General features: G+C 36.4%; 2 protein-coding genes and 1 pseudogene across 2 annotated transcripts; all 3 read left to right on the top strand.

The window, feature by feature from the left end:
• The first annotated feature begins 1,274 nt into the window (after positions 1 to 1,274).
• LOC134320526 (tripartite motif-containing protein 16-like protein) lies at positions 1,275 to 3,606 on the top strand. Its single transcript, XM_063001938.1, has 5 exons — positions 1,275 to 1,331; positions 1,964 to 2,185; positions 2,319 to 2,478; positions 2,808 to 2,867; positions 3,083 to 3,606. Exons 1-5 carry the CDS (start codon positions 1,275 to 1,277, stop codon positions 3,604 to 3,606), a joined length of 1,023 nt encoding a protein of 340 aa, XP_062858008.1.
• Positions 3,607 to 5,194: 1,588 nt separating this feature from the next.
• LOC134320422 (tripartite motif-containing protein 16-like) lies at positions 5,195 to 10,231 on the top strand (annotated as a pseudogene).
• A 2,130-nt stretch (positions 10,232 to 12,361) lies between these two features.
• On the top strand, positions 12,362 to 15,082 carry LOC134320525 (tripartite motif-containing protein 16-like). The gene is made up of 5 exons (XM_063001937.1): positions 12,362 to 12,946; positions 13,485 to 13,580; positions 13,659 to 13,892; positions 13,987 to 14,149; positions 14,520 to 15,082. The coding sequence occupies exons 1-5, from the start codon at positions 12,362 to 12,364 to the stop codon at positions 15,080 to 15,082; spliced, it is 1,641 nt and encodes a 546-aa protein (XP_062858007.1).
• Positions 15,083 to 15,286: the final 204 nt, after the last annotated feature.

The following is a 15,286-nucleotide window of genomic DNA, read 5'->3' as shown; positions in this document are numbered from 1 at the left end:
TTCCTACAGACATACTTCAAAGCCTCTTTCCTCAGTGTCCAGGCTTTATGTCCATATGTGGCTACTGGCCAAGGCTTTCATTAATCGTGGCTTGGTAATGGTGCTAATTGACTTGTTTTCCCATATCATTGTCAATTTGATCAACACCACCATGACCAGTGCCACTCCTGACTTCACCAGACCAGCACATTCTTTAGTATTTGATACTCTGCTTCCCAAACATAAGAGGGAATCAAGTTCCAACCTTCCACCATAATCTCCAGCATTTTCTTTATCATTGCTTTAGTTTTTTGCTACATTTATCAGTATGATATTTTCCTTTGCAGCCTTTTCGTAATGACACACCAGCTCCTGTATTTCTTCTGGTTATGTGAGCAATAATAGGTACAATGTCGTTAGCACACTTTCAGAATAGTATGAATTGAATGGATTGGCAAAGTCATTTTATGTAATCGGTTGCACCATAACAATGTGTATACAATGGAGGTTTACATATTTGACAAATGCATCAATACCCACGCAACTTTGTTACTAAACTTTAATAAATGAGCCAATACATTAGGTCCACCTACTTAATAGATCAAAACATATCTGACAGACTGAGGTATTTACCTCACAAGACATCTGAAGGAGTACTTCAGGAGTACTTCAGGAGTTGGATCTTCCTCCAATGCAACCACCACCCCTTCCCCACCTGATTAGAAGAAAATGGATCCATCAGACTAAACCTACTTCCAATGAGCCTGCATTGAGTTTCAGAAGTTCTAGACTGCATAATGGATTTTTGTCTTATTCAGTGTGTGTTTGTGCATTGCGTACAGAGATTTTGGTGGAATTAACTGAGTCCATTCAGATCAGGTACATTATCATTACAGCAAAAGGATTAACCTAGTGAGAAAATGTGGAACTGTTGATGTGAACTTGTTGTTGAGGGAGTACCCCTGGTGGACAGGTGGAGCAATAACATGGCTGGATAGTTTCAGTAGTCAGGAATGACAGAGCGGCACCTTCAGTTCCTATTTGTTCTCTTCCTGGTCTTCATTGTTCTTTTTCTCTCTGCTTTCACTCTCCTCCTCTTTTCATCAGTCTCTCCACCCTTTCCCGTGTCCAGCAAAAACCTTACAAGTGTAAGTTTCATTTCATCTGAAACAAACCTTATAACCAAGTGCTGCTCTTTTAATGAGAATTCCAAATCATGGCAGAGGAAATGCCTCTAGCAAAAAAGCTAAAAACAGCTGAAGACTCACCACAAGAGGAGAAGAGGTGTTATCAACATGACAAGCTGGCAGAGATCTACTGTCATAAGGACCAAAGCTGGATTTGTTATTTGTGTAAGATGAATGATCATAAATTGCATTATACAGCTGCAGCTGTAACAGAACGAACTGATTTGGAGGTGAGGACAAAAATCTGGTAGATTAAATGTTTCTCTAGAATTTCAAATATCTAGAAATGTCATTTTGTTTGTAGTAAATAAGTTTGAAATGTTTTATTTTATTGTCATGTAAAGCTAAATGTTTGTGGGGTAGTTCCTTAAAATTTACAAGGACCTGCCAGTGGGTATAAAATTAATTATATTTTTATATAGAAGCATATCTGGAAACTTAGATGTCTAAGGCATTGTATAAGTGCTTAGCTTAGCCTTGATTTTGAGAATGTAAGTATTTTAGCATCATCATAGTACACATGTTTTAATAAAAGTTACATTTCATCATTTCAACCGCTTACAAATGTGATTGTTTATTATTTATGTACTAATGAAAAATGTTTTTTGTCTTTAGAGTGACCTAAGGGAGCATCACATCAATGCCAAGCAGAGAATCTATAAAAATAAAAAAATTCTAGAAGAACTGAAACAGGCTGTGATTAATATTAAGGTAAGTAACATATTAAAATAGTGGGTACACCATACTAAAGGAGGTAACAGCTCAGCTTTAGATGTTTTTTTTAGCTTTGTGCACAGGCAGAAGTACAGGAATGTAATGGAACATTCAAGGAGCTGATCTGTTCCACTGAGAAAATCAGTTCAGAGGCGAAAAAACTGATTGAGGATCAGGAGAAGGCTGAAGTGAAGAAAGCTGAACTACTTCTGGAGCAACTGGAGCAGGAGAATTCTGATCTCGAGAAGAGCGTCTCTAATATGGAACAACTTTTACAAATACAAGATCACATCCATTTTGTGGAGGTAGTAATTGTCATGTTGCCAATGTTGTTATGCTGTTCCCATATGTCTTTGATAAAGCAAATTAGTGCAAGGATAAATTGACATCAATAACATTCTTTTTGGTTCTGTGTCTTTCTTCTTATCAACTACGTAGAGCTTCAAGTCTTTAAATAACTCGTTTATATTTGAGGACTCACCCAACATCACTATCAATGAACGTTTCTCCTTTGATGAACTGAAGAAATCGTTCTCAGAACTGAAGAATCAAATAGAGGAATTTTGCAAGGAGACATTTAACAACATGCCCACACATGGTAAGATGAGCTTTTTCTTAGCCAAATATATATGGTCAATATTTTCAACACCATTTTCAATTTCAACCAGCGTTGCTAGTTTCTAATTATGAAAAAATGCAAAAGAATGTGTTGGATGCTTCAGTCACCTGTTTATCCTCAATCTTATCATACATGGAATACCTGACAACCTTACATCCAACATCTACAAATCGCTTATGATGTGTTTCCTTTGTGCCAAGAAATTTATTTAAACATTTAAAGCCAATTTTCATATTTGGGAGGGAAACCCTGACATCCACTGGTATGTTTTAAATGTGTCTTCATCTTTTTTTAATGTGTCTCCACAGTTGCAGCATTTGAGATCATTTCACCCTCAGAGCCGAAGAGCAAAGATGATTTACTGAAATGTACGGTTAATATTTTTCTTAAAAAGCAACATATTTTAAATGAACAGTTTTTTTGTTCCAGTACTTTCTTACTCTTACTTTTTGTTCTAGTATTTTCTTACTCTTACTAAATAAGTTGTTTGTATGAAAAACCTCAATAATTATTTAAAATGTAGCTGTAATTTATCTCAAATAATGTTTTGGTTTTTTTAAACCTACCTTCCTTCTGATTGTAGATTTAAGTTATCTGACTCTGGATTCCAACACAGCACATTATAACCTCCATCTGTCTGAGAAGAACCGAACGGTGAGAGGCAGTCAAATACATCAGCCGTACTCTAAACATTCAGAGAGATTTGAAGACTGGCTTCAGGTGCTGTGTAAGGAGCGTGTACGTGGGCGCTGTTACTGGGAGGTGCAGTGGATCGGAGATGTGTTCATATCAGTCTCATATAAAGGGATTAGCAGGAAAGGATGTGGTAGTGACTGTGTGTTTGGGTTAAACCATTATTCCTGGAGTCTGGAACTTAAATCCTCGTCAATTTTTTTCTGGCACAACAGCAGGCGGATTGAGCTCCAAGTTCCATCGCCTACTAAAATAGGAGTGTATGTGGATCAGAGATCAGGAATTCTGTCCTTTTATAGTGTCTCTAATAAAATGAAGCTTCTCCACAGCATCCAAACCACGTTCAGTCAGCCCCTCTACGCTGGGTTTCGGCTTCATTTTAATTCAACCGTGAAGTTATGTGATCCAAAATAACAATAATAGAATTGTGTATGTAATCCTCAGATAGATCATTCTGTTTACTCATCCAGCTCAGCCACTATTGGGTTCAGTCCAAGGTCATTAATTGTTCTGTTATAGGTTCCTCTTGAGGTTCCTCTTACACTGAGACTTTTGGGAAGACTTCTTTCTACTGCACCATTTAAATTACATGTGTTTTCTAAAATAATTTTAATGTACATTTTCAGCTGTGAATGTGTGTGCAATTCTTGACTTTCATTAATGTATTTTGGCTAAAAATGTACTGTTTTACATATTTAAACCTGAGGATTTTGTGTTTATTTCCTGTTGACTTCTTTTAGATTTCATCTTAGAACTACAGTTGAGGGTTTATATTTATTTATTTATGACATTTATCAGACTGTGAGTGATACAATGCAATCAACAGAGGATTAACATTGGCAGCTTGGGCATGGTGGGGTTTAACCAGCAACCTTCTAATCACTAGTCTGCTTGGCTACCACTTGCCTACTTTACACTTGTAAAGGAACATTTGCCACAGCTAAATAATTGAAACACAAACTTTTTCATACAAAGAATTTTTACATAATGAAATTTTTTTTTCCGAATATCTTTTGTGGGTTTAAAAATATACATACAGCAAGTTAAATGGTTAACTTGGTGGTGCAGGAAGTTCTATTGTGTTCTATTTTGTAAATTAGCATAGCCTCCTTGTCAGCAATTATATTTCACTTCAGCTAATGACTTCTTGTGTTTTTGCAAATAGGGATAGTCTTTCTGTGCGTACCCCTGGTTTCTTGCCAAGGTTGAGTAGAAAACCCAAACCCTCACCTTAAAATTAAATTTGTCAGGATGATCAGATGTTTTCCATGTAAAACAAAAAAATAAATCTGCCATGAATTAAAAGCTGCTGTAATGTGGGTAATGATGTTCACTGTAAAGCAAGATTTATGTCGCCATTCAGAGAATTTATTAAAAACCGAAGCCTTAGGACTACCATTCCTTTTTAATCTGATAGACATAGAGCAGAAGCAAAGGCTTCACTTTTTGTCACGTTTTCTTTATAGTACTTTTTAGCTTACTTGTATTAGAATAAAGCTAAATACCGTCGGATTATTAGGCAGATAATTAGTGCAGGTAAATTATAGTACTGGAATGAGGCTCTTCTGCATATTTATTGTCAGCTCTAACACACCTTGTTTAGGCTTTGTGGTCAAGTCACCTGATTGGAAATGTATTACTTTAGTCCCCTGTTTTAGCTGTACTTATCTTTTCATTTGCTTGTTTTATTATTATTATTGTTATTATTATTGGGTATTATGTATAAGGAGTTATGTTACACATGGCAGTCATACAGTGTTGAGTCTGTTACTAAAGTTTTTAATAATACTTTAAAGTCAATGAAGAGTTGTAGATTTAAATCATTCCTGTTGTTTCCTCCTCTCTCTCTCTCTCTCTCTCTCTCTCTCTTGCTTTCTCTTTCTTTCTTTGTTCCTCCCCCTTTTATTTTGTAACACTAAACAAACACAGAGTCAGGTGGTTTCTTTTCATGACAGAGAAAACGAAACCAAGAGTGCTGAGCCCTCTCTCAGTGTGTTAGTGCAGGAAAATGGCCGAAGCCAGTATTTCAGTAGATCAGGACCAGTTTAACTGTCCAGTATGTCTGGATTTATTAACGGCTCCAGTAACTATTCACTGTGGACACAGTTTCTGCATAGTGTGTATTAATGACTGCTGGGATCAGGAAGATAAAAGTGGAGTCTACAGCTGTCCACAGTGTAGAGACACGTTCACTCCGAGGCCTGTTCTACGCAGAAACACCATGCTGGCTGAGGTGGTGGAGAAACTGAAGAAGAATCGTTCCCATGCTTCTACTACTGATCACTGTTATGCTGGACCTGGAGATGTGGAGTGTGATTTCTGCACTGGGAAAAAGCGTAAATCTGTCAAGTCTTGTCTAGTGTGTGTGGCTTCTCTGTGCGAACAACATCTTAAACCACATCTTGAACTTCCTGCTTTAAAAAAACACACGTTAGTTAATGCCTCAACTAAACTACATGAAAAGATCTGTTCTCAACATGATGAAGTGTTAAAGATCTACTGTCGCACAGACCAAAGCTGTATCTGCTGCTTGTGTATGATGGATGAGCACAAAGGTCACAACACAGTTACAGCTAAGGCAGAAAGAACCGAAAAACAGGTAAAAATTTAAACTAAATTAATTATTAAAGGTCATTCAAAATGCTTTGCTTGCTGTTATTAAAGAAGTTTAAGTTCAATAATGGCCAGTCTTTTATGCATTGACAAATTTAAATAAATGCAAAAAAACCCAACCCTTTTGAGGCTCTACCAGCCGTTGGTTGTTTTGGAAGGTTTTTCACAATATTTTAAAATGTGTGTGTGGTTATTTGTGAGATCAGTCACTAATGTTGGACGAGCAGTCCTGGCTTGGAATTAACATTCCAATTCATTGTAAAGATGTTCAGTGAGGTTGAGTTCTAGGCTCTTTACAGGCCACTGATGTTTCTTTACAACATTCGTTTGTCAATATAATGTATCAGCTAATCAGGAGTACACAGGAGTTTGTATAATATCCCTAATTTTAAATGACTATTGATTTAAAGCAGGGGTGTCAAACTCATTTTCACCGAGGGCCACATCAGCATTATTGTGGCCCTCAAAGGGCCCATTGTAACGTATTCTGTTGTGATTGCAGTCTGTTGTTTTTCTTGGAGGCTAAATTCTGCATTTATATTGTTCTGCATTTATATTGTCCTACTTTACCACAGACACGGCCTCATAACACAAGAGACGCACCGGTTTCTCTTCCTGAAGCACAAACTTGTTTTCATTTTCATTACATTTTCTCCTTCTGCTTAATTTTCTTACTTATCTTCATTTTGGGATTATGTGTAAATATTTCTTAACATCATCTACTGGCGGGATGTGTCACTTTGCAGGTCACAAAATCAGCATGCACTTTGAGAGATGCAGTTAATGTAGGATTTTACAGTGTATTTTAAGACAATTGTTCTGCCCTCACTAATAGTTTATCAGCTCAGCTAGACAGACAGACAGACAGACAGACAGACAGCTCTCTTCAGAATACAGTCGGTTTATTTGCTTCCCAGCTGTGTGATACACTGTGTGCATCAAAATGAAGTAAAAATACAAACAATAAAAACAATAAAGAACTTAATACAGTACAAGCACACAGCTGTAGTCAAGTGTTACATCTGGTACAATATGAGATTTAACCAAACGTAAAATAGCGCTAAGGAGTTAGCATTTTGTGTAAAGATACTAATTGCTATAATAACGGTAACAATTGTATTTAATTACGGTAAATTTGTAACTAAAACGCTGTGATATACTCACTAAACATTTACTAACAACTGAGAATATAAACGCCACTACTTACAGACGATGCTTTGGTATTATATTACAAGATAATTATTTATATTTATTTATTATTGTTTACATTACTACCCGCGTGCTTTGGTATTATATTACAAGATAATTATTTATATTTATTTATTATTGTTTACATTACTACCCGCGTTCTTTTACCGTAAAAGTCACATGGCTTCTCAGCGAAGGTCAAAGTTAGTTGCCATGACTACGATGTCAACAGTTAAAGGCTTAAAGGCGCAGGAGCGCATTAAATAATAAGCGCGTCTCTGTAACGACTCGAACCATCACAACAATCATACAGTCGTTTAAGCTCTCGCGGGCCGGATCAAATGACGCGGCGGGCCGGATCTGGCCCGCGTGCCGTGAGTTTGACACCCCTGATTTAAAGAATATACTATCATTTTAGTTTCTTTTGATTTAGCTTTTTTGATTTAGCAATTTTGATTTAGCTTCATTAACTGTAACTATTTAGTTGGGAAGAATTTACCTGTGTAAAGTTAAAGTCAAAAGTACACATAAAGGAAATGGACATTTAATTGCATTCTTGGCCACTGCAACATGAATGGTGAGGTAATGACGTGGCTGAATGTTTTGAGCATTTTCATGGTGACATGGGCTGATGTTGTTAAGCTGTACAGAATAAAGAATAAACTTTAACTCATTAGCTGCAAAAATTACCCAGTATCTTTTATCAAACAAACAGTTAAATACATTTTAATGGTCCCCAGAAAAAGCTTAAGGAGAAGCAGAGGACATCATGGCAAATAATCCTGGAGTAGCAGAAGAAGGTAGAAGAGCTGAAGGAGGCTGTGGTCATTATTATGGTAAATACTGAGTAAAATACATTCACAGTGTCAACACCATGTCTCTCATGTTTAAAGCAAAAGTGAAAATTACAGAAAAGCTTTACCTATTTTTGTAATCATGTGTGGAAATATCTCGACAGGATTGCGCACAGGCAGCAGTGGAGGAAAACGACAGGTTTTTTACTGAACAGATCAACTCCTTAGAGAAAAAGCGATCAGAGGTAGCAGAGCAGATCAGAAATCGGGAGACGTCTGAACTGAGCCGAGCTAAACGATTAATAAAGGAACTAGAGCAGGAGATTGTTGATCATAAAAGAAGAGTTACTGATCTTGAGCAGCTTTCAAACACACAGGATCACATCCAGTTTCTCCAGGTAACACAATCACTATCACAATCCATCTTTAAAGGAAGCTGTTTCCCACAAACTGTCTAAAAGCATATATATAAAACAAAAAAAACAAATGGATGTGTCACATATGTACAGTCATGTGTTGTTTTATAAATCTTTTCCATTCTGTTTTTTCTCTTCCCACAGAGTTTTCAACCACTTTGTGACTCTCCTGGATGTGAGGACTCAGTCAACATTACTTCTACTGAACACTCATTTGATGGTGTAAGAAAATCTTTACTGAATCTAAAAAAGAGGCTTGAGGAATTTGAAGAATTCTGCACAACTGAATTTGATAAAATCTGTCTATATGGTAAGACGACCTGTCCTGTTGAAAACATAGTGGTTTTCAAACAAGATGTTTACTTACTTGGTGATGAGCTTTGGATTTACATGTTACATTAAAACAATAAAGCTTAAATTATGCAGTTACATATTACATATTTCTAGGTTGTTATTTTTGTTTCATTTTAGATTTTTGTTGTCTTACTCTGGATCCCAACACAGCACACCGTTACCTCAGTCTGTCTGAAAATAACAAAGTGGTAACATGGAGTGGGGAAGACCAGGAGTATTCTGATCATCCAGAAAGATTTAATTTGTACGCTCAGGTGTTGTGTAAGGAGAGTGTGAGTGGACGCTGCTACTGGGAGGTTGAGTGGAGTGCTGAGGAAGGGGTGTCCATATCGCTTTCATATAAAGGAATCAGCAGGAAAGGAATAAGTGCTGACTGTGTATTTGGGCGTAACAATCACTCCTGGAGTCTGCGATGTTTTACTTCCTCTCTCTCTTTTTGGCACAACAACATTGAGACAAAGCTTGGTGGTCCTTTATCCTCCAAAATAGGAGTTTATGTGGATCACAATGCAGGAACTTTATCCTTCTACAGCGTCTCTAAAACAATGAGGCTTCTCCACAGAGTCCAAACCAAATTTACTCAGCCCCTCTATGCTGGGTTTGCAATTACTTGGGGAACTGTAAGATTATGTCAATGACAGCAATGCATCTGCAATGTAACAGGGGTCTCACATAGGTACATTTTGAGAAAACTAACATGTGTAATGTTCATTTATTAGGCCTAGCAATACTGGTGTGTTTTAAAATCTGTCTAGGACTGAGGGCTCTACATTGGATTGCAAAGCTGGGCAGGGTCACTTTAGGTGTAAAAGCACCCAAGTTTTATATAAACACTTAATTAGAAATGCACCTTTCAAAATATGTTAAGGGAATGTGTATTGAAAATATTATTTTAAGTATACTATTTAATTTTTATTTTAAGTAATAGTATTTACCCCTGTGATTGTCCCTTTCCTCTCATATTTCCCTTTTTTTCTCAATTTGTCTTTGAAACAAAATGCAGCCAATCAGTGGAGATAAACAGTATACAGTTCAGTATTCATTTATTTATTGTCTGTTTTACACCAGAACATGCAAACTTCACACACAAAGGATGTGGACCACTCCACCTGTAAAAGAACAGTATAAAGTACATTTATACGGTTACAGTGTACAGACAGATACAGGATACAATGAACCAGCATTTTAGAACTACCTACGTAACTCATGGGGAATACACTGCAGTAGCAAAAGCTGTTAAGATTGTTATCTGTAAGCTTGACTTTTATACAGTATGTAAGCATGACCTCGTAAACACTGAACATTTGGGGGAGGAAATGCAGTGCACATTTCACATAAGAATATGTTGGATTTGAGTATCATGTGCTTCTTTTGAAACGAATTTTCTTTCTTGTTCAGTGAAATCTTACATCATCGAAATGGTTCTAAGTGACACTCAAAGGAACTAAAATATGTGAAAGATTTTGTTTCCTATTAAAATCCCAAGCCTGTAATGACACACATACACTACACCTGATGTACAGTATATCTAACAAAAAGCCATTCGGGGTTCAAGCACTGTTTATGTTTAGAAATTAATCACTTTAAAATCACTTGCAAAATGAAATAAATACTGATTTTAAAAGATTTTTTTATTTGAAAAAATAAATAAATACTGATTTGAAAAGCCAAAAACAGATTCCTATTTTTTTTAAATGTTGAATTTTTATTAGAGTTTGTATTACTATTCGAGATAACTGTGCCATAACTGAGTAACCTGTTCAGTACTTCATGGATAACATTATGTTGTAAGCTTTTTTGTTTGTTCTCAGTGCAGAGGTAAATAAACTGGATGAAATATTTACAGGACGAATTGTGTTTTTTAGAAGTACAGTGGACGGAAAAAGCTGTACTTGTAAAAAGCACCGCCTGATATTCCTTTGTCCACTAGATGGCTGTGTCCACATTTAAAGATTTATCATTCAGATTTAAATATGACTTTACATGTTGAATATTCTTTAAACCAAGGGTGACATTGTGGTTTAGGTGATGTGAGTGCCACACAACTGTTGCCACTGGGATCCAGGGTTCTTGCTGTGTCTGCTTGGCTTTTTCAGGTAGTCCAAATATACTGAAATATTACTATGTTTACTTTTCCATTAAATGAATTATGATGATGATAAATGATAAGCATTTTTGTTTAACTGTAAAAAACTTACTTGTATTGATATATTTTCTATGATTACTGTATTTTAATTATGCATTATTGTTTTGTATTTTTAGTAAGCTACACTACATAGGCAAACATATGTGGACGCCTCTCCTAATTATTGAGTTCAGGTGTTTCAGACACACCCATTTCTAACAGGTGTATAAAATTAATTATACTTAATGAACTCCGTGCTTTTAACAATTTGGGAGAGGCATTTTCTTGTTCCAGCATGTGCCTTTGTGCACCAAAGAGGGTATATGACTGTTGTCAGGTCATCAGATCCACCCCTTAATACACCAAATTTAATCTAGAATCTTTAGTGTTTAATAATTGTAGGTAAATAGTAGAACTTGTTCTCAGGTAACTGGATTTACTGTGCATGCAGCTTTACCTTATTGTTTATTTCCATCCTAAAATGGACACACCCTGCTCCTTAATTCAAAAGCTCCCAGAGACATGAATGGCTGATCAGGTCTGTATGATGCAGGAAGAAACATAAAGAACCACATTAAAGCCCTGCTTTTTATTGTCTGCAGTTATTTTACAAACGCCTTTTTTCTTTTATGTCAATACAGCACCTTCTCACGAAGGCCTAAACTCTAAAATGGAAGGACAGACAGAGGTGAATCCTAGATTAGGTCTGCCATGCCATGTCGTGGAACTACACCACCATCACTTTAATATGGTTGTGCATTATGCTGCACAGATCGGTCAGCTTTCTCCAGTGCCCTCTTGTCACATGTCACTTGTAGCAGACTAGCCCCGGATAATGCAATCCATATTGTGATATTGTCAGTCCAGCATCATTAAATAGCAAGACCACGCTTAGCACATATGGGATAATTCTTGAAATGAGACGATGACCTAAAAATGTGGGTTTTGAGTTGAAGCTCTGTATGTACAGTACAGTACATGTTTATTTACACCTGTAAAGGTCATCCCTAAAAATGTTGTTTTTTTAAACAATCTGCAGGGTCAACATTATACACACATTCCGATAAGTTCTATAGTGTTCTTGCGGCATGACTTCCTAAGTAGGTGTCGACTTTTCTGTACCTACTCAAATCCATTATACTCATTCTAGAATATATGAAACAGTGGTTCCTTGGTAAAAAAAAAATGCTGTCTACTAATGGTGAGAGGGAAATTTTCCTGGATAGTCAATCACTGCCACAAATATTTATGGAAATAGCTTTTTACACTAAGTAAAAAGATTTAGGAAAACCTATAATAATCGTATTTTTGAATAAAGAAGTGTTTGTTTTCCAGTAATTCAGTAAAAAACACAGCTCAGAAATTATTGCAATCATGATACACATAAGTCCCTTACAAGTGTAAGTAAACTTTAACCGTTACATCAAATCTAAATGTTGAATATTAATATTTATATAATATTTGAAAATATTTCATTATTGTACATTTTAATTACATTAATAGTTTCACAGGTGCAAAATGTTCTCTCTTCTCTTGAAGACAGCACTCCCTTTTTATTAAAGCTCCACCCGCTTCTTTAGTAACAATTACACAGCCAAAAGCCTGATGTTCACTTCAGAAAAAGTCAAGCTCAGTGTGCTACGTTCTCTCTTTCTCTCTGCTTGTGTAATTACAGAAAAATGGCAGAGGCCAGAATTTCAACAGATCAGTTTTCAGTGGACAATTTCAGCTGTCCAGTATGTTTGGATCTACTGAAGGATCCAGTAACTATTAACTGTGGGCACAGTTTCTGCATGCTGTGCATTAATTGTCATTGGGATCAAGAACAACAGAGCGGGGTTTACAGCTGTCCACAGTGTAGAGACACGTTCACTCCAAGACCTGTTTTACGCAGAAACACCATGTTGGCTGAAGTGGTGGAGAAACTAAAGAAGGCTACATTTCAAACCACGTCTGTTGGACCTGATGTTGTGGATTGTGATTTCTGCACCGGGAAACAACACAAAGCCGTAAAGTCATGTCTGGTGTGTCTGACCTCCCTTTGTGAAACTCATCTTGAACCTCATCTTAAACTTCCTGCTTTAAGAAAGCACAGGTTGATTGAAGTGTCTTCGAAACTACAAGAGAAGCTCTGCTCTCAACATGATGAAGTGCTAAAGATTTACTGTCGTACCGACCAAAGATGTATTTGTTCTTTGTGCTTGTTGGATAACCACAAAGATCATAAAACTGTCTCGGTTACATCAGAACGAATAGAAAAACAGGTAGGAAGCAAAGAAAACGGTCCAGTTCACTATATTCATCCACTGTTAGAATGTATTAAATTTTGTTTGTAATTTTGTTTGTTTCTTTGGATTTTGACTAATGAACATACTGCAACTGTTCAGTTGTATGTTGGAGTTCAAAGCCAATAGTTTACATACACTCATATGGGACAAATATTTAATGTTAGTTGTTGTATTTATTAATTTTAAAACTGTTTTTGTTTCTCTGACTGAATGGAACTAAATAGATGAAACAGTGGTCTCTTATTGTATGCTGGATAGAAAATTTTCTGGATAATTAGATGTCATTCCAAATCTTTTAGTGGGTGGTCCGAATGTTTAGGCTTATTAGTGTCAAAGATTTTACCTGTATTACAATAATAAGCATCCACTTAGTTTAGTAATACAGAATCAGCTTAGTCTACAAACCTAAGGCACATTATACATTTTTATACACAACAGAACAAAACTTGCCAAAATATTTATCGAGTTATTTTATAATATATATTTCTCTAACTATAAATATAATTGCCATCAGAAAGAGTTAGATCAGAAGCACAGAGAGATCCAGCAGAGAATAATGAGGAAGCAGAAGAAGGTGCAAGAGCTGAAACAGGCTGTGATCAATATTCAGGTGAGTAACAATGACAGAACAGTGGATGACGGCTGCTTTTCAGATGATCCTGCATATTGTCTGTTCTTCTTCTAACAGCACAATGCACAAGCAGCAGTAGAGAACAGCGAGATAATCTTTACTGAACTTATCAGCTGCATGGAGAAAAAACGCTTGGAGGTGGTAGGGCTGATCAGAGATCAGGAGAAGGTTGAACTGAGTAGAGCTCAAGAGATCCTGGACAAACTGGAGGAGGAGATTGTTGATCTTAAGAAGAGAACCAATGAGCTGAAGCAGCTTTCACAAACACAGGATCATGTTTGTTTCCTCAAGGTAATAATTACTGTTTGATTTATAAATGGTGCTGTAATAATACAAACTTGACGTACACAGTTTTGCTTTTCTGTTTTGTGTTTTCTCTTCATAGAATTTCCAGTCAATCTTATGTGTCCCTGTTGTAAGAGAAGACTCAGTCAGCATCACTGTCAACCAACATTTCTCATTTGATAGAGTAAAAGAATCTCTCTCATATCTGAAAAATCAAATATCGGAATTCTGCACAGAGGAATTCAGTAAAAACCTTGGACATGGTAAGAGGATTTAAAAAACATTAACTGAAATGTATTTAGCCAAGTAAGGAGCAGTACAGTTTCTCAAGAGGTTTTTGGAATATTATTTAACTTTTGTTTTATTTTTGTGATTTCAGTGATTTGACTTTTATAAAATCTTTAGATACATTATTTTTAATTCTTTGTCTCTACAGTTTCAGCCACTCAGATTTCATCTCCAGAGCCAGACTGCAGAGAAGATTTTTTTTAAAGTATGTATTTTATGTATGTCCATTTATGTAAAGTTTGTTACATGTGAACGTTGGGGCACCCAAACTGTTGCCACAAATTTGAAAACAGAAAATCACAATCAACAATCAAAATGTTTTACTCTTGTTATGTTTTATCTTAGATTATTTGTACCTGACACTGGATCCCAATACGTCACATCCACACCTTAGTCTTTCTGAGGACAACCGGGTGGTGACACACAGTTTAAGGCAGCAGTCAAATGCTGATCCAAATGCTGATCATCCAGACAGATTTGACCACTGGCGGCAGGTATTGTGTCATGAGAGTGTTCATGGACGCTGTTACTGGGAGGTAGAATTGAGCAGAGACGACAACCTGGAAATATCTGTCTGTTATAAAAGCATCAGCAGGAAAACAGATGCTAAAGAAGGCAAATTTGGCTACAACAGTCAGTCATGGAGTCTGCAGTGTTCCTCTTCTCCTTATTTCTGGCACAACAACAATAAGACTGAGGTTCAAGGCCCATTATCTTCCAGAATAGGTGTGTATGTGGATCATGGTGCAGGAACGCTGTCCTTCTACAGCATCTCTGAGTCCTACAGAGTCCAAACTATGTTTACTCAACCCCTCTACGCTGGGTTTGGGTTAGTCCGAAGGATTGGGGCAATTTTTGCACCAACTGTGAAGTTATGTGATCCAAGATGTAGCTCTGGGTTTATGTAATTCTCTGTGGTTCAGACTCAGTGTAAGATCATTAGGTTTGTTGATATTTACGGAAACAGTGTAATGTAAAAATGTGACTTGCTGATTTTGGCATGATTCTTTCAAGAAAAAAAAACATTTGTGTTAGTGGGTTCTAAATTAATATAATTGTTTAATACTAATGTCTGAGGTTACTGTTAAAATGTTAAAATACTTGATTACAAC

Source organism: Trichomycterus rosablanca, chromosome 9, assembly GCF_030014385.1.
Source record: "Trichomycterus rosablanca isolate fTriRos1 chromosome 9, fTriRos1.hap1, whole genome shotgun sequence".
In the NCBI taxonomy this organism is placed as follows: Eukaryota; Metazoa; Chordata; class Actinopteri; order Siluriformes; family Trichomycteridae; genus Trichomycterus; species Trichomycterus rosablanca.
Note: the sequence above shows the minus strand (reverse complement) of the source record. Positions and strands in the feature narration are given on the sequence as shown.